Source organism: Orcinus orca, chromosome 6 (assembly GCF_937001465.1).
Source record: "Orcinus orca chromosome 6, mOrcOrc1.1, whole genome shotgun sequence".
Lineage (NCBI taxonomy): Eukaryota > Metazoa > Chordata > Mammalia > Artiodactyla > Delphinidae > Orcinus > Orcinus orca.
Window position 1 is genome coordinate 51,193,734 of NC_064564.1, and position 20,340 is coordinate 51,214,073.

Genomic DNA, 20,340 nt, shown 5'->3' on the forward strand with positions numbered 1-20,340 from the left:
GTCTGTTGGTTCCCTGATGCCAGCAGCTTCTTTCCTCCTTCTGACACTAGTGCTGATTTTTAACTCTTCTTATAAATGTATGGTCATTATGCTTTGGGTAACCTAAAAAATCTAATAAGCTCATACATCTAAGCTTCTTCTTCCTAAAATTTTTATTTCATCATTAGACCTTACATTTCCCAAGCCATCTTCTTCGGTGTCATCTTTGGCCAATATAAAAATGTACTGATTTGTTTTGGAAACACGGCGAAGGACAGTTGTGTGAATAAGCCCAGCAGAATGCAACTGGCCCCTGGCTTTTCTAAAGCACTGGTGTGTGGAATCAGCTTCTAGTGAACCACTTCAGATGGCATACTTTAACAGCAACTCGACACGCTGGCGGCTTTCCTCCGTCATTATCATTTTCCCCTTCTTTCTCTTAATATGCCAAAGCCAGCAACCTTAAAGTCAGTCTGTAACATAATTCAGAAACCCTAGATAAGATGCAAAAAAAGCTTGTTTTTAGACTATTTGCATAGAGAGTTATCTTTTTATATCACTCAAATGGTAGTTTTCTAATATTGGCAATAAAATATTAAGTTTGACTTATCAATTTGGTATCAAGAAAACTGAATCTTTTAAATACACTTACCACTGGAAAATGTACATTTAGTATTATTCCATAATTCCAAAGTAAGCCTATAGAATAAAATTCCCAGTGGGACACTGATGAGATGCTCTTGGCTTGCGGACTTCATTGTAACAGAACTCAGACAACACAGCACCCTTACCATCGGATAGTTCAGTTCTCAGGGAGTTCTACAATTGTGGGTTCCCAGAAATGCAGAGAATCCTTCCCCAAACCTAGACTTGAGACCTGAACTTTAATGAGTGTGTACATCCAAGAACTACTCCCTTGCTTACCCTGGTGCAGGAATAGAGCAGATGGGCGGGATGAGGAAGATTTCCAGCCCTGCTCCCCATGCAAGCCTCGTGTCTCCAGCCCTAGGCCACAGTCATGACTGAACATGTGAGTTAGTGAGTATCAAAAGGTTAGTATACACCTGTGTTCTTGCATTTTTGTTTCCATTTGGTAAGAATGGAACTCAGGACTTGCCATTATCAAGTTCTATCAATCCATCCATTCCTTCCTTCCTTCCTTCTCTCTCCTACTCTCGGGTGATTAAGCTCAGTGAAGGCTTGCTCTGCACTCTTGATCATTTTGTTCATCTCTTCTTAGATCACTCCTCCATGAGGCCTATCATACATTGATAAGACAACAATATTTACACTGAGGGATGGGGCAGGGGGAGAAAACAGAAAGGAAGCCTTGAGGTTGAAGCAGTTTTGCAGTGAGGATTACTGGGAACTCCTATAGCTAACATTAAAATCCCAGGAAGCAAGGCAAGATGTGGGCACGCCCGGGTGCCCTAGCCAGAAAATCATTTAACAAAATCAAAATTAAACCCTTTATTTATTTATCTTTTTTTTGGTGGTGCAGTGGTTGAGGGTCCGCCTGCCGATGCAGGGGACACGGGTTCGTGCCCCAGTCCGGGAGGATCCCACATGCCGCGGAGCGGCTGGGCCCGTGAGCCATGGCCGCTGAGCCTGCGCGTCCGGAGCCTGTGCTCCGCAACGGGAGAGGCCACAACAGTGAGAGGCCCGCGCACCGCAAAAAAAAAAAGAAAATCCTTTATTTTAATATTCTCCCTTTCCTTTAACTGAGAATACCTTGAAGACTGTTCTGCTACAAAATGGGCACGAATCCCCGAAGTAAGATTTTTAAAAGTTTTAAATTCTCAGTGAATTTATCACCCTGGACAAATTCCTAGATGGTCACTAGAAATTGGGTATCAAAATCTTTTAAAACAAGAATATTAGTCAAGATGACATAAAAAGTGTCTTTTTAACCCTGAAATTCTGAAAGAAAATTTAGCCTCAGTTTTAAAACAGTACCCCAAATCACTGTATTTCAAAAGTTTCTCTGGTCTTGACATTCCTGAGCATGTATTGTTCTTGTACAATGGGGTAAAATGTATTTAAAGTCACTGGTAATTAGATCTTTGGATGCAGACTAAATGCATATTTGGACATTAATCTTTGAATAGGAAAAACTAGCCCACAGTCACAATGCATGCTTAGGCCAAGTTACACATTTCATAAAGGTACGGAGACTAGCTCTCTTTTTTTTTTTTAACATCTTTATTGGAGTATAATTGCTTTACAATGGTGTGCTAGTTTCTGCTTTATAACAAAGTGAATCAGCTATACATATACATGTCTCCCTCCCACCGGTGACTAGCTCTTGAACATCTCTTCATTCCCCACTTGCCTTGCAGTGAGTTATGGAGAGAAGACACTCCATACATACACAGTGAGACAAATTCAAGGAGGAACTGGCCAGGTGAAACTCTAGAATAGGTTCAGCAAAAACTCTTCACCTTGTTGATCACATAACTATCCCCTACCAGTCAAGCAGCAGTGATTAATTTGCATAATAACATGTCAGCATCAGTGCAGTATTTATCTAGGCAACACCACTGACATTTTAATTAAATTGTCCTTTGAAACAAACAGATGCCATTAACCTAATTAAAAAGCTCAAGGAAGGATGAGCTACCATGATGCTTTCTTAGGGACAAAGTATTACATTACATATTAGTAAAGTGACCCAAGCCTTTGGGGATTTTTATCTTCAGGTTCAAATCTATTTAATTATTAACAATGAAAATAAATTTACATCAATCATCAGGTTTTATCTGTGTTCTGATTCTCCCTTAGTCCTATCCCTGATGCTTTTAAAAATGCTCTCAAATGAGCAAATCAGTCTAATGCTGTGACTAGTGTTTTACTTCCTACATTTAATTTATGCCTCAGAACAAAATAAGCCCTACATTGGCCCAAAGTAGCCTGTGGCAGCCATGGTCCAAGGAATAGAAGGCTAAGCTGGCAGGAGATGGCGATGCGGTCCTCACAAGATTGGAGCAAGTCAGTGGGAAAAAGTAAAGAGAAGGCAGCAGACTGATTTTTTTCTTCCACTCTATCATTAATCTCTCAGCCTCTGGACCTTAACTATCTCCTGCTCACTTGCTGTCATGCCTAGTATTGTCAGGATTGCTTTAATAAGATAAGGTCTATAAAATACTGGGAAATTTTTGATGAAAAGGTAACACCATGAGAACATAAATTATTTTTACTCCATACCACTGAGAATGTGAACACACTCTTTTTAGGTATTAGTCATGAAATGATGCTTTGCAAATCTAAGATTAAAGTCTTGGTGAACTAAAATTTTAGAATGGAATCTGCCAAAACTACTGGAGAGGCAAAATTACAGTTTGTTTTAATAGAAAGCTGCTAGTTTCTTCAGCATTTGAGCTTTTGTTGCAAGTGTCAGAGCACTGTTTTTAACAGGAACTAAGTAGACTACATAATAAAACAAACTATGAAAGGTAAAGGCCAAAGGCAGCCCCCCATCCCAGCACCTCCTCCCCTCCGATAAGCAGCTGAGTGCTCTCCCACTGTGTCTGCATTTCACCAAACTAGGTAAACAGACACAAATGAGTCCCTATCAAAGCCTCTCTGTACTTTAGTTTTCATTTTGTCAACAGATATTTCCCACTGCCTCCCACGGAATTGAGTGTAGGGGAGGATTACCACTATATTCAGAAGACATGAGGCTGAGTAGTGATCAGGTATTGAGATCAGGTTTTAGAGCGAAGTACCTGCTTAAGAAATTGCTGGTGGAAAGCGAATTCTAAGGTAGATGGTGTTTTTTGGGTTTTGTTTTTTAGGCAAAATCTGTGTAGCTACAGAAGGTTCTAGGACATGAGAAAAATAAACTGTAGTTAAATATTTCTAGATAATATAGACTTTCAATACGTATGAAATTCTCTGGGTCAAAGGTATATCTATATTATTTGGTGAATAAGAAGAAAGGAAGTCAAACAGCAGCAAGCTAAGGCTAATAGTGAAAAGGAGAAGCGTATGTAACTTACTACCAGGAACAATTAGGCAGCTTGCTAACAAAGGGACCTGAAGAGACTGATCAAGCAAGGTATAATTTTCTTAGTAAGAGTTGGCTTAAGATAAATAAAAAGCCTCAAGATAGCAACACTCAAGTTATTTTTGTTAAAACAACCATAAGGATATGATGGAAACTGCTTTTTTACTGGGTCTTCACATTAGTTTTTAGTATTAAAAAATTCAATATTTAGCTACCCTGGGCCCAATAACACCAGGAGAAAAAAAGGAGGTACTACGTTAAATTATTTACTGGTTCACAGTTGAGATTTAATCATCTGTTTGTAAAATAGACATAATTCACATTAGCAAAGATTTTTTCTCCCCTGTACTAAATCACAATCCTTTAAATCTAAGCCAAAGCACAGGGCATTTTGTTAGGTGTACAGCATGGGCACTACTCTGATGTAAAGTTATGTGCCTGTACTGGTTCCTCCGTATTTTCACAGAAAGACATGTAGTAAGAATTAACTGAATATGAGAAAGGATAACAACTGATTTTTAAAAAAATAACTGAAAAGTCCTTTAAATCCTTAAAGTAATGAAATGCCAGAAAAGGAGAAAATGTTCGTAACTGTGAGGAAGAAAACTATTTATAGAAAATTCCTGGTAAGAGAATAAATGGATCTTACTTTGCAGCTGCTTTGGTGACCTCATCAGTCAACATGTCTCGAACCCTGTGATACAGATGGAAAATAGGTATGAGAGTTTATAGTAGAGCAAGAAACCAATCTTTTTGCTTATTCATCAATTAATAAGAACCTCTGGCAATGACTCCAGATCTTAAAACTTCCATGTAGAATTTTAGTGTAAGGTGAAAGAACGGTAATAACGGCTTCATTTCCAAGACAGTTTCATCTTCCTAGTCCTTAGGTTACTTAGTAGAGGCAGGGAAGGAGGTGAATGCAACTAATGTGTAGGCAGTGTTTTCATGGTGTCATCTCTTAAACTGAGTGCTGGGTATACAAGTGTCCTTTATATTATTCTCTGTGATGGACTGAATGTTTGTGTCCTGCTGCCCCAAATTCACACGTTGAAATCTTAACTCTGAATGTATGGTATTTGGAAGTGGGGCCTTTGGGAGGTCATGAGGGTGGGGCCCTCATGAATGTGATTAGTGTCCTTAAAAGAAGAGAGAAGAGAGACCAGAGAGCTTGCTTTCTCTCTGCTCTCTGCCATGTGAAGCTACAAGGAGAAGGCAGCCATCTGCAAACTTAGGAAGCAGGCCCGCACCAGCACCAGGTCTGCTGTCACCTTGATCAAGGGTTTCCCAGCCTCCATAACTGTAGGAAATAAATTCTGTTGTTTAAGCCATCTGGTCTATGGTATTTTTGTTATAGCAGCCTGAACTGACTAAAACATTCTCTCTTTTCTGCACAAGAGCTCACCAAAACAGCAATTTACTGCTTTCAAATTGTAGATAATAGAATTTTCACTATGTATGTATGCAAAATAAAATTTAAAATGTTTGCTATGGTATACGTGAAACTGATATAATATTATATGTCAATCATACCTCAATAAAAAGACAAATGTTTGTTATAAAATTGAACTAAAAGAAAATACTTACATTTGTGGATTTAAAGGAAGGTATGTTCAATTAAAATATTCACAGTTTTTTTCATATAAGAGTCTTGAGATAAAGTGAAAAACAATCATTGACTGCCAAATTTATATTCCAAAGATGATATCATAACATGTTCACTGTACATTTTGAGTTTCATAAATTCAAAGTTTTTATAACTATCATAAAAGTTTTGCAAATATAACTGTATTTGCATTTGAAATATAATAAAATCTTAGCTATTCAGCACTCTTTGAGAATGAGTCATTCTTAAGAACCAAGTTTTTCAGATAGCTGCAAACTGCTCCTTAAACTTGTACTTTATAAAACCATTTGACAGTAAATTTCTCTAAAACGTATTGTCCAATCTTGGTCTTCCTAAATGGAGTATAGTGCATTCAGTGTATTCTTTTACTGGTCAACGTGAAATATTGACAGATGATGACTTGCCTGTACTTCTAGGTAGAGCCACACCCTCCGTTAGTTCCCTCCTCTTACCTACTCTCCCTTCTCTCTGCTGCATCACCAATTTTTCCTTCTCCACTTGTATTACTCCCCTTAGCTTGTGAACACACTATAATATCTACCATCTTAAAAAAAGAAGCCGCTACTGCCCCATTCCACTGCTTCTCACACAACAGAACTCATTTAGAAGAGTAGCTTATACTTATGACTCCAGTTTATCTCTTTCCACTCTCTAGACCCTTCTATAATTTGGCTTTTCTTCCTACAAAACAGCTCCTTCATGGTCACCAGTTGACTTTCAAGAGGCCAAATCTAATGCTCAGCTCTCAGTCTCCATCTTCTGTAGTCTCAGAGCAGCATCTGACACAATCGGTTGCTCCTTTCTTGAAACACTTTCTTCCTTCAGCTTTTAAGGTGGCTTTTACGATTCCATTCTCTCTTGGTTTTCTTCCTACAACGCTAATCTTCCATCTGCTTTACTGGTTCCCTCATCATGTCCCCCATTTCTAAATGTTGAAGTGCTCCAGGGCTCACTCCTCTGACCTTTTCTCTATCTTTACTCATTCCCCAGATGATCTCATCCAGCATTGTGATTTTAAATGCAGTCGATATGATGATGATTCCCAAATTTATATAACCAGCCCTGACCTTACCCCTGACCTCTAGACTCATAGTCAACAACCCACTTGATATCTCCAAAGTGCAGATCTAATTAGGTATCTCAGGCTTAGCAAGTCTCAAACCTGATTTCTACCCTAGACAGAGCTGCTTTTCTATAGTTTTCCCCATCTTAGTAAATGGGAACTCCATACTTTTAGTTATTCACAGTCAAAATCTTGGAGTTATCCTTGACTTCCATCTCTCTCTCACATCCTCCATTCCATATGTCACCATGTATATTTGGAAGAGTATTGCTAACAGACCACTCCCCAAATTATCATTTTCAGAAGATGAAATTAAAACTATGTGTAAAGGAAAATAGGAAGCGAAATCCAAATTCTTAATCTCTAATCTTAAATCCAATGTCATAACGTTTTAAACTGCATTGCTATTTTTTAAATGAATCTAGGAAATGTAACTTAGAATAGAATTAGTTAACTGTACATGTGCGCATGCGCACACACACACAGCTTCTGCTTTTCTACATACGCCAATTGTTAGTAAATAAAAAACTGAAACCAAGTAACCTTTGAACAGATTTTTATATTAAAGAAACCTGTGGCTACAGGAAAAGCTATTTAGATTCTGGGCACTTTACTTAGATTTAGGCTGCTGCAACATTAATCTGACAAGGTATTCATCACAACCCATGTAACAATTTAAATTGCTTTTAATGTGCCAGCACTTACACATTTCTAGATAATATAGTGGGAATTCACTGGGGGACATCTGCCAAAGAAATTAAAGCCTTGACATGGTAAAATTGCTCCTAATAATGAAGATGTCTTGGGGAGGGAGGAGCAGGGGAGTGGAAGGGTATTCCTTGACTAAATGAGTGGGAAAAATGCAATTTTCATTCAAAAGCATATAAAACAATCAATTATAGGGAAAAAGGGAAAAACAAACCATTTCCACACTGCTTTAGAAAACAATAAAAATATTTAAAAACCATGAATAAAGTGCTCCTTCTTTGATCTGGGGAGGAAATAGAAAATACACCTATCACATCTTCAGCCCTTTGCCCTTCAGGCTCATACAGAGGTTAAAATTCCAACATTAAAGCCTTTAAAGTGGTCACCTTCTCCCTCACAGTTCATTTCCCATAACAAATAATGAGCACAGAAAGCCATCCCCTTACCAGAGCCAGGCTGTGCTTTTTTTGTATTGCACCTCCTCAGGTCCTTCTTTTCCATGTTTTAACTGCAACTCCAGCTCTCCTATCCTCCCCTGCAAAAAGCACAGCATCAATCAGCATGCAAACTCTATGGCCAAAATTATCTTAAAATTTTTTTGGAAACACTTAGGTAACAATCCTTTCCCAATTGGCCTTAGGTGTTCCTGATAAGATATCAGATTTTGACAGAGGATGTGTGAGAAGAGAGAATTATATCACTGCTCAGGGATTTCCACATTCACCAAATAAGCATATCCTGGAGAAGTTGTATGTTTGGCAAATTTAGTGCAGAGCACTTCATTTGGGGATATCTATTAAAAGCAGATTTGAAGTCCATAGGTCCTAATCAACAAATCCCCTATATTGTAAAAATCTGCCTGTGTCAGCAGCTGACAATTTCAACTGACATGATACCAAGATTGGGGTCTGGGTACCAGTATTCTAACAGAATGGAGGAAATGAGTAGGAAGTATATAACACTTAAGATTTAGGTAATGTATAACAAAAGTTATTCTCAAACAGATGCAAATTACATTTCTATTTCTTGACTAAACTTATAGATATAATTCTCAACCTGTACCATGCAATAAAAATATAGCTAATATCATCATCCCTTTAAGGGCAATGCCTTCAAATATTTATTATCTGATCTATTTTTTTATACTCAGGATTATTTTGACCAGATGCTTTCCCCTCTACTCCATCACCAATTACATTATTTAAATGTAATTGAAATTCTGGTTTATTGATATACCCTGAACTGAACAAGAACTCAGATTGCATATTGCATTACTGAGTAATACCAAACCATTTTCAGAAGTGGTCGTGCGGCTCACATTCTCACTAGCAGTAAATAAGAGTTATGGCTGCTTCACATCCTCACCAGCATTTGAAATTACCAGGCTTTTAAATTTTTACCATTTTGGGAGGTGTAAAATGGGGCCCGTTATGGTTTTAATTTTCATTTTACTGTTTACTGAGATTGAGCATCTTTCCAGATGTTTAATGACTATTTGGGTTTCCTATTCTGTCCATTTTTCTATTGGTTGCCTTTTTCTTATTGATTTTAGAGTTCTAAGGTGTGCTCTACATAAGAAAAATTAAACTCTATATATTCTAGAGAGGGAAGCAATATAGCTTTAGGTTAAGGATGTGGACTCTGGAATCAGGATGTCCTGACCTAATGTCATTTCCACTTACTTGCTGTGTAAGTTTGGGCAAGTTACTTCACCTCTCTAAGCTTCAATTTCCATTTGTAAAATATAGCAAACACCTAACTCATGGTATTAGAGCACCACATAAAAAAATGTGGAAAAGTGTCTATTTAGTGCAGTGACTGGTACCAAATAACTGCTACCATTACCAGGTTTGCTGTCAAAAACAAACTCTCCTTATTATCTTCTTATAATCTATTCTCTCACGAATATATCTAAATCCTTCTTGAAATAATTCATATTTTTAATCTGTACACTCTCAAAGAGTAAAAGGTTCCCCAAAACGTAATATCCAGACTATAAAGTTGCATGCCCTTGTATTTCTCTCATATACTCTCAGTTGCTAGCTTGTAAGCTCATTGAAGAGTACAAGGATGGCTTTATCCATCTAAGGTAAGGAGTCCCTGTATTTTGCACAACCTCCAGCACACAGTGCCCTGGGGTTCACCAGTTCAGGCACTCTGAGATCTGATGGGCATTCTGTTCACATCCTTCATAGTTTCTATTTACTTCAATCATGTTCATCCCCATCTCCGTGTTTTCAATGATAGAATCCTGACCCTTTCATTCTCCCTCTGTCTCTTGGAGCAAGGTATCAGAGGTGATCAAACTGGCAAGATACTGATATTAATATTTAATATTGATAGCAGCCTCCCAAGAGGGTAGGCAAAATAGAAAATCATGTTTATTGCCTTCTCTGTTTGTTATGCTTCTTAAATCATACCTCTTTCCTCCTAAAACATTTACTTTCCATAATGCTTTCCAAAAAAAAGACAAATAAGAAATTAAAAGGTTAAAAATCTGTTCAGAAATAAGCAAAACACAAAAAGGCCAGTATATGTGCAGCCTCTTGAGAAGGCCTACTTTTCTGATCTCTCCTGTAGCCATAAACCAGTACACTATTCTATAGTGACTAAGTAAATTTCTCTTTCTCAGAGTCTCGGTTCTTCTCAATCTCCTCTTCTGAAAGGTCTCTAATTCCTTCTACCCAGCCCCTGTTAGGCTATTTATTCAGATCTACTTTGCATCCAATTCTTCACCTACTGACAACAGAGATCCAATGGCATTTAACTCAGTTACCTCTGCTTCTGGTTAACAGCTGTGGTTAAGGAGGGGGGTAGGGTGGGGACACTCACTGGGAGAGAAAAGGCTGAAATGATCACTTGAAATGAGATTTTTTTTAAATAAAGTTATTTATTTATTTATCTTTGGCTGTGTTGGGTCTTCGTTGCTGCACACGGGCTTTCTCTAGTTGTGGCGTGCAGGGGCTACTCTTTGTTGCAGTGTGTGGGCTTCTCATTGCAGTGGCTTCTCTTGCTGCAGAGCAAGGGCTCTAGGCGTGCAGGCTTCAGTAATTGTGTGCACAGGCTCTAGAGAGCAGGCTCAGTAGTTGTGGCACACGGGCTTAGTTGCTCCGCAGCATGCGGGATCTTCCCGGGCCAGGGCTCAAACCATGTCCCCTGCATTGGCGGGCAGAGTCTTAACCACTGTGCAACCAGGGAAGTCCTGAACTGAGTTTTTGGATTGCCTGTAGATTCCAATTATTAATTTATCTATTCCTCTTCCTTTGTAAAAAAAAATCTTCAGCCTAGGTAACCACAAGCTTGCTGGTTACAGTGAGCAAATTTTACCTAACTCTAAACCTGCACATTAAAGACAAACAAACAAACAACCTTTACAAATGGTCAAAGACTAATCTACTAGGGATCACAATTCCTGACCGGTTTTGATTTCAGATTATTGTGCAGCCAGCTGACCAACTCAGGAAACAAGTATCTGCAGTCAACCTGTTTTAACCCCTCTGTCCTGTCTGAGGTCATATTCAGAGTCCCTAAGGGCCCTTTAACCAAAGGCTGGAGATCTTAACCTCCTCAGCATCCCACAAGGGCAGCAAGGTAAAGCCGACCTGTAGAGGGCACTTTACCAAAATGGACTTGGAACTGTCTATCAACTCGTATCTGCATTTTTCAACGTAATGGGAAGAAATCCAAATACCTCCCCATGTCAACCACTTTGATATGCTTATAATTCAAAATCCGACGTTCTTGTGGAAAAATTAGATAAGGCTGGAAGCTGACGCCTAAGCAAAAGGCACTAGAAGCGTTCAAATTGCAAACATTCACATTATAGTCAACCTCTGGGAAATAATGTAGAATGCACCTTTTAGCGTATCTCCTAGGCTTATTGAATAAATCATGGCTCCTCTAAATGATTCTCTAGTCTAATGCTACGAAATATGTCTAACACCAGATGGAAGTAACTATACCTCCTGTACTGAACGAAGAGCTATCCTCCAGGATGGAAATTCTTGATATAGATGAGGAGTTTGGCAGTTCCTCTAATTCTTCTAAGATCCCACAAATTCTGTTTAAGTGTGTGGGCTCATTTAAAAAGACTTGCTGAACAGTTAAAATGCATCAGCATACTTTCAAGTAATAGTGATAGCCTAAAAAGCACTGTTTTTAGTACTTTTCAAATAATACTGAAAATTTTATTATAGTCCCTACTTTGAGTTTCACCTCTTAATCCCCAATTCTCAATGGAACTAGACTTAATAGAAACCCAAAGGAAAGAGATTTTAAGTGATAAATAAATAAAGATACACACTATCACCTACAACAGTAGAAAAGCAGAATAACTGACCTGTGTTACTAAAAATACTCAGCTGGCTTTTCATAAATTGATCTGTCCTCTAAAATATTAAACCAATTTGCATTATTTATAACAACTAATGACGGTGTTAGGGAAAATGCATGATGCAGTGGCCAAGGCTGAGGCTCTGGAATCAGACAAATCCAGGTTAAGTTCCAGTTCTCTCATTTACTGACTGTTAGATTTTGTGCAGTTTGCTTTGCTTTCCTAGCTAACCCTGCTTCCCCATCTATAATCCCATTCTACATGAGGCTACCAACATCCACTTCAAAGAGCTTCTGTAAAGATGAATTGAAATACTATACATTAAATGTTGGACAGACACTAGTTATTTAATAAATGGTAGCTTTTGTTATAAAAAAGAAACCACCGAGGGTTTTTTTTTTAATCAGTTGCTTGTCATCTGCATGTTATACCATAATCCTACTCAATTTCACCTTCTTTATGCTAAGAGCTAAATAAAATTCTCAGTACATGCTGCAGGAGGAGTTGTTCTTGCCGGCTCCAGGTGCCTATACTGGAGTACATCCTCTATTAAAGCATCAAAGATTTGTACTGGCATTGCTAGTGGACACGTTAGTCTCCTGCACTGGACTGGGAGCTCACTGAGAGGAAGGAGTGCTTTATTCCTCTTTCTATCCCACACACCCGGCACAGGACCTGGCCAGTAAAGTACGTTCCATAAATGTTTGGTGAAGGAAAACACTGCAAAATTGCAAAGGGAAAAATGAGTGTGCGAAAAAGTGCATACTCTGATGAGCAATCTCACTCTTCTTGAATAAAAACTATAATTGGTTAAGGGTGTGTAGGGGTAATTCATTCATTCACTTATGCATCCACTCAAAACAAAGTGGCCAGATGCTGCTGAGGATAAAAAAGTGTGTAGGCCAAGCAAAAGGGTACAATGGTTCCAAGGGAATGTCTTTAAAATGCAGATTCCAGTTTAGTTTGGGGAACCATCTAAAACACTGTTGTTCAGAGTAGGGTTGATAGACTGAATTAAAATCACCTGGCAGCTTGGTAAACATGGAGATTCCTGATCTCCTATTCAGTTCCAGTGAACCAGAATCTCTGAAGATGCATTAGTACTTTATAAATTCTACAATGAATATGTTGTAGCAAGGTTTTAATTTGAGAACATCAATGCTGAGATGCTTAGTCATTCCTCCGGCCCCACCTCTATCCTTTAGGACAGCTGTTACCTTTAACCATAACACCTCATTTCCAAAGCCTTCATGAAAATCTTATTTTGGGCCATGAATTACTTAAGTAATTTAGATTTTTTCTATCATCCTTAACAGAGAATTTTAAGCTAGGAAAAAGGATTGAGTTAGTAGTTTTTTCCTTATGCAATTAAATGTTCATATATTCCCAAACTGATTAAAAATTATCTCTAACTTTAAAAACTCACAAGCTATAACTTATAATATTACTGGAATAAAAGAAGTCAAATTGAGCGTAATTCATTTATTTAGTGAGCACTAACTATGTTTTAGACACCATGTCAGGTTCTAGAGACGCAACAGAGAGGAAAACACAGCTTCTGGCTTTAAGGAACAGAGTCAACTGGAGGGAGGCCCCAGACATATAACTAGGGTGATAAGGGCTTTGAAAAGGGAAGCATGGGTTCTAAGGAGGCACACAGAGAAGGAAGGCACACAGATAAAACCATGTAAAAAAAACAAGTAGAAATTTGCCATTCCAACATGTGCCCCTTTCACGACTATGACAACTATAAATACAAAGTGAAACTTATTCCTGGAATTGAGAAAAAGGGAAAAGCTGCAAAACCAGCCTTGAATAGGCAGAGAGGGAACGGCAGTGCCTGCAACAGAAGGAACAGTGTAGGTAAAAGCCAAGAGGTAGGGAAGACATGCTGAGTTTGGTAAAACAAAGAAATTGAGCAAGGCCGAAAATTCAGGGGAAGGGTTAAGAGACGGAGCTGGAGATGTAAAAGCAAGTCCAGCTCGAGAGGGCGCAGGTACAGGATGAAATGATGAGCTCAGTTTGGGACACGCTCAAATTGAGGTGCTGTGGGACAGCCACTGCGGATATCTGGGACAATGAGAGGCGTTCACAGAGCAGCAGGACATCGGAGAGGAGCTCTCAAGAGGCAGCTCTGGATGGAACACACATCTGGCGGGGGGCGGGCATCACATTTAAAATTTAAGTGCAGTTATATATGCATGCCTCACATTCTTTTATGAGCAAAAATAACCGTTGCCTTTTTGATAGTGCTATTTTTCTAAGTGCTTTTACACTAAATACGTATTTGTAGTAAACCTTAAGAGACACGCCCTAGAGCAAGCCACCCCATGGTTTCATTACCTGTAAAATGGCATGATAAGCACGAGTCATATATGCGAGCCAGGCCTGTGGGAGAAAAATTGCACGGTGCCACTCGGAAAGCTGGATGTGAACCTGTGGGAAAAATGTACCATGACATAAGTTAGGCTGCACAGTATTAAAACAGAATGAAATGAAAACTGTATCATCAATTCTCTCTTTCCCTTCATTTTCTATGGTCTGGAATCTAAAACCAAAACAGTCTAGGATCAGAACCACAAATAAGATCTTTCGGATATTTTCAAAGGAGAGGAGCTTAGAGTCCTGTAAAGACAAAATACAGTAAGCCTGGAATTTTCTAAATTAAAGCAAATAAAATCCTACAATAATAACAAGTTAAGATGTATGTGTAATACAAATATGCCCTCGAAAATCAGGGGGAAACTCTGTAAAGCCTCTTGCCAATGTCAGGAAACTAGGTATTGTCTAACAAATCCCCCTAGTAATTTTAAATAAAAATAAATATCGCTCACATCTTGGACTTCCAATATGACAATTTCTGAAGTAATAAACTTAAATTGCCAACAGAAATATCATGTTGTGTAGAAACCAGGATGTTAAGAGCATGCAAATGAGTCCCGCACACAGCAATTGAGCACACCACTAGATAAATGCCCTTTAATCAGTGTGGGTAAACAAGAGAAAAATGATATATGCCAACACTGAAATCCTGTTTCTGAAGACAGGCCCAGACAAAACATCTGGTTTTCATAGTCATTTCTGTTTCTACCTATTAGTATACTGCTATCTTGCGACAAATCTTCCCAGGTCTGCTTCTGTTAAAGAAAGATCACTCAAGAAAAAACAGTCACAGTGCATCACATTTCATGTTTCCTGTAACTCATCTCATCTAAACTCAAACAACGGAAACTTTAGTCTGTATCTTACAGACAAAAAACAACAACAAACACACAAAAAGGACAAATTTCTACATAATTACCCCAGAATCATGATAACTACAGTATTTAAAGAGATTTTACTGTATTATAGGAATTAATTTTCTCAAGTGCTTTGTGATGGGGAAGAGAACAGCCTCTCTGAATACAGTTGGTTCCCATGGCTTCTGGTATTTTCTTTAATCCCAATCTTAGTGTGGGCCTACTATACGCAAGGGACTCTGGAAGGATGTGAGGATTATAAATCGATCAGTAACTGCACAGAGTTCAGAAATGCGCAGGGAGAGTCAGAAACGTACACAAATAGATTATAAGGCAAAATTATGAAGCATCTATGGGAACAAAGAGATCAGTCTGTCTGCAATCTAGCACTCCTCATCCCACTGCTTCTTTTTAAAAAATTAGATACTCAAACTGTATGAAAAAGATACTCAGATCACGAAATGAACCTAAAAAAAAATTATAAAGTCAGATTTCTTGCTTTTCTGATCAAGTACTCACTCTATTGAGTAGGGTAGGGGAAGCTTTGTCAACATGTTAACAAAACTCCTTGAAGGAAGGGGCCTACCAATTCCTGCTTCTTCCCTTGTTATCCAGGAAGCTGTGGCGGCATTAATTAGTCCTTGACCTTGCTCTTTGTTTCCAAAATGTGGGGACTTCCCTTTAGCTTTTTCCTACCCTTTTCAAAAAATACATTAATTATCTTTAAGTTCCATTTTGAGACCTGGATTTCACAGAAAGGATACAAACACCACAACTGAAACTTTTATCTCTTACTTCAGAACCTCAAAATATTTCAAAATTTTGCTGCTACATAATCCATGGACATCATTGCACAACTGAGAATATCCACAGTCTCAGCAAACTGGCAAAAAGAGCACTGGATGTTCTTGGAAAGACAGCGATCTCAAATGGCTTCTTAAACTTGAGTTAAAAAAAGAAAGTAATATGAAAAAATGTAAAGGAACATGAGCAAATCAAATGCTGAGCTTCTAAGAACAAAGACTGTCATGCCAGGAAACCTAGTTACAAGGAGGCTATAAACCGAAGGTTAAAGCTAACCCTCTTGCTGCTGTTCAGACCACATCTGAAGGTGGGTGCAGGGAAGCAGTCATGCTTGAGCCTAGACACCTGCCTGAACTCCCCCAGGTTTTATGAGATTACACCTAGTCTTAGTGTTCTGTGGAGTTAGCTGTGACTAAATCTCTTTAAAAATGCACTTTCTCGCTCTTTCCCTTACAGAAGAGAGACTTAGAGAAACAGCTTAAACATAGTCATGCCCTTACTCTCCAGTTGTGTTACAGGCAGAAAAGACTTCCTTGACCATGTTTCACAAAAACACATTTTAGGATGTGTTCACTCACCCCATAGAGGTTAATGTTGCTAGGCTGAAAAATATAATTTGCATTACTGAAGTATGAAAATCATGTATAATTTGCTATACTGGTGAGATGGCTTTGAAGGAAGCCCAAGGAACAAACTAATTCCAATCATGAAGTTTCAACCCTGTTATTCAACAGATGATAAAGCAGGGTTCTCAACCACTGTGCACCGAGTTTTAATTAACACATGCAATACAGTTTTTCTAAGGCTAACTATGTATACCCTTGCAGTGAATAACAGGTGTCTAATGGACTGCTAAGGTGAGCAGCTTCTATGACTTAGGAAAGAGTAAGAGTTTCTATGGCTAAGAGGTAGTACTAAGTATAACGAAACATTACTGCACATGCCTAAAAAAGAGACTACGTTAGGGAAATACGCAAGTAGGGTAAAGGGGGAAAAGAAGGATAATAAGGCAAGAGTGGGGACAGGAGCAGGTCACAGGACTAAATAGGGCGGTCAGGGTATCTCGTTGAGAAGATGAAGCCTGAGTGAAAACTTGAAGGAAATGAAGAACTGGTGGGAACGTAAAATGGTTCAGCTGCTGTGGAAAACAGTTTGGTGGTTCCTCAAAAAGTTAAACATAAAATGACCAAATGACCTAGCAATTCCACTCCTAGGTATATACCAAACAGAACTGAAATGACATATTTAAACAAATACTGTACGTGAATGCTCAAGCAGCACTTTCACAGTAGTCGCCAGGCAGAAATAACCCAAATGTTCATGAATGAATAAATGGATAAACAAAATATGATAAATCCACAATGGAATATTATTTGCCCATAAAAAGGAATGAAGTACTAACGCATGCTACAATGTAGATGCACCTTGAAAACATTATGTGAAAGTCAAAGACGCCAGACACGAAAGGTCACATGTTATATGATTCCATTTATATTAAATGTCCAGAACAGGTAAATCCATAGAGAGAGAAAGCAAATTAGTGGTTTCCAGGGGTGGGGAGGAGGCAGGGAGAGGAAGAAGTGGGAGGGAATGCTTAATGCATACATGGTCTCATCTAAGGGTGATGAAAATGTTTCAGAACTAGACAGAGGGGAAGGTTGCACACTGTGAATGTACTAAATACCACTGGATTGTAGATTGTACACTTTAAGCTTTAAAATGGTTAGTTTGATGTTATGTGAATTTTACCTCAATTAAAAAAAAACCCACAAGGTAAGGCAAAGATCCCTAAAGTGAGCACATGGCTGACCTGTTTTAGGAACAGAAGGGAGGCCAGGGTAACTAGCACAGATAGAGTAAGCAAAGAGGAGAGTGTAAAAAGAGAAGGCTGGAGAATTAACAGGAGAAAGCAGGGCCTCCTAGGTCACTTCTCAGGACTTGCCTTTACTCTTACTAAAGGGGGACCCATTATAAGGTTTTGAGAAAAATGACACAATCTAATCTACATCGTAAAAGGATCATGCTGACTGCTCTGTTGAGAACAGACTGTAGCGGGCAAAGGTCAAAGCAGAGAAATCTACTCAGAGGCTCCTGCAAAAATCCAGGTAAGAGACAATGGTGGCTCGAGTGGTAGCAGTAACACTGTAGAATAAAAGTTTTCGAGTATTTAGCTGTGTAATTTTTCCAGCCCACCCCAAATATTAAGTAAAATGCCAATATATAAAACAGAGAAGCAAAATTTGTGTAAATGAAGTAAGGGTGAAGGCTGAGGGCTTGGCGTTCAGCCCTCTTGATCATCTGAGTCTACTTTGTGGTGGTCTCTAGCACTTTTTAAAACACAGTTTTAACTAGAGGGACATAAAAGAGATCAGTGGTTGTCAGGAGATGGGGGAGCGGGGGAGGAGCTGACTACAAAGGAGCATGGGGGGATTTTCGGGTGATAGAACTGTTCTCATCGTGACTGTGGTACTGATTAGACAAATGTGTTCATGTCTCAAAATTCATAGAACTATATACTAAAAGGGGAGAAACCTACTGTATGCATATAACTCAATAAAATAAAATTTAAAATACATAGTTTGAAAATGGCTACTTTTAGAACATACACTTCTCAAACATTCACCTCCCACCATCTAATACCCTCTGTATACTTCTTTGTCATCATCATTCAAAATCCACTCTTTCTCTTATCTTTCCTTTTCCTATCAATATTACCCCATCAATATTACAATCACCAGGTTTGAAATTTCTGATTTATCCTGGACTTCTCCCTTGCCCCCAACTCAACTGTCATCTCTACCTCTAAAATGTTTACTATGTTTGTCCCTACTTCCTCACTGGGTGAGTCCTAATTCCTGCCTTGATCACCTAACTGATCTCTTAACAGCCTAAAATCTTTCCTCCTTCTAATACATCCTGAATGGTGTTGCCACTATTACATTAACTCAGAACTTCTTTTCAAAAACCTTTGATGGTTCATTAAAGAATAAAGTCCAAATTCCTCTGTGCTGTGTCCAAAGTATCTTAGAATCAAATTAAGAAATAATTTATTGTAGGAACCTCCCTGGCAGGTTCGATCCCTGGTCAGAGAACTAAGATCCCACATGCCACTCATAGCGGCAAAAAAAAGAAAAAAAAAAAGAAAGAATTTGTTGTTATGTGAGAACTCTGCTGCCCTGCTGGTTAAGATCCTCATCCAATTTCCCCACTTGATTTTCTGCTCCTCTCTTTCATTTAACCTGTATTCTGGTTGATTTGGGTTATAAACCAATTCCCAAGCCTGTCCTATATTCTACAAGACCTTTGCATTCACTGACTGCTTCTGCTGCTTTTAATGCCCAGTCTTCCTCTCACCTCTACTTTCTGAAATAATTTCTCCCATCCCTATGCTTGGAAATACACTATATGCCTCTCCCGTTATACTCAACAGATTCCATCTTAGACTATTTGTTCATGGACCTTAATCTCATACAATCCCAAGGGCAGAGATCATATCCTAATTCATCCCGAATCCCTCCCATGAAACCCACAACAGTATCTCGCACTTAAGTGTTCACTTAAATACCTGCTGAGTTTAACCAATTAAACGTACAGTGTTAGCTTTAAGGCAAAATCTTGTCATGTGAAAGCCACACTGTCATAAACAAGTAATCACAGAAAGTTATGATGTGTAAAAACACAATGTTAGAAAACTTTTTTTAGTAGGCACGGCTAAACACAAACACAAGTTGTTGAGAATACAGTTATTTGAAATTTTACAGAACATGTCCAAAATGTTCTGGCTGGGAAATGTTTCATTCCAGATTAAAAACACGGTGACTGACAAGGCGAAATTTTAAAGCGGGTATTATAAACTTTGTATTTTGAAATTTCCTAACGAAACTTTTTAATTTGTATCATACAAGTTCTAATGACGTATACGTGAAATACTCGGTCAACAGAAATATCCTGCTTAGAAACACAATTCATAAATGTAGCGGGAATGTCAAAAGACAGAATGAAAAGGAGATGTTGTTTCCTCACTGATGCATGTTTTTCTTGAAGGAACTACATGGCTACCTAATTAGATAATTTACTGTTCAGAATATATTGCCCAGAAATTTGGTAATGTTTTCTATCTCTTGAATGATCTTAACAAATACAATTATTCATTTATAAGAAAATACCCATTTTAACAGCACTTCAATAAATAATTTAAATCAAGTAAGACAAGCTTTGGTGAGGCTGTTTGACTGTACAACTAGAATGGGATAAGGTAGAGCAGCACATAAAAATCAACAGGTAAAGTGTTTGTTATTGATTTTAAAACCGCAATCTCACAAAGTAAGGCATATTCATGTTAACCAGATGTATATATTATTATCAAAAGAATAAAAGTATTTAACTTCAGTTGCTACGCGGACACACCAATACTGAGCCACTACATTTGGTCTGTGACATACACACACTCCTCCCACATTCCCAGAAGAAAAACCATTTGTACTTAGTGTTAGAGACCCCCAAAGCCACTCAATGTCCCACTGTTTATAAATAAGAAATCATAGGCTTCAGTTGTCTGTCAATAGTAATCTTGTTTGCACA

General features: G+C 38.4%; 1 protein-coding gene across 4 annotated transcripts in view; it reads right to left on the reverse strand.

The window, feature by feature from the left end:
* Positions 1 to 20,340, reverse strand: part of FOCAD (focadhesin) — a 312,830-nt gene that overhangs the window by 72,903 nt on the left and 219,587 nt on the right. For all 4 annotated transcript variants that reach the window (XM_004286219.3, XM_033417332.2, XM_033417330.2 and 1 more), the window contains 3 exons: positions 14,060 to 14,152; positions 7,830 to 7,918; positions 4,635 to 4,679 (listed from right to left, as the gene is read on the reverse strand). In XM_004286219.3, the coding sequence (XP_004286267.2) occupies positions 4,635 to 4,679; positions 7,830 to 7,918; positions 14,060 to 14,152 (227 nt within the window). The remainder of the gene's footprint in view (positions 1 to 4,634; positions 4,680 to 7,829; positions 7,919 to 14,059; positions 14,153 to 20,340) is intronic.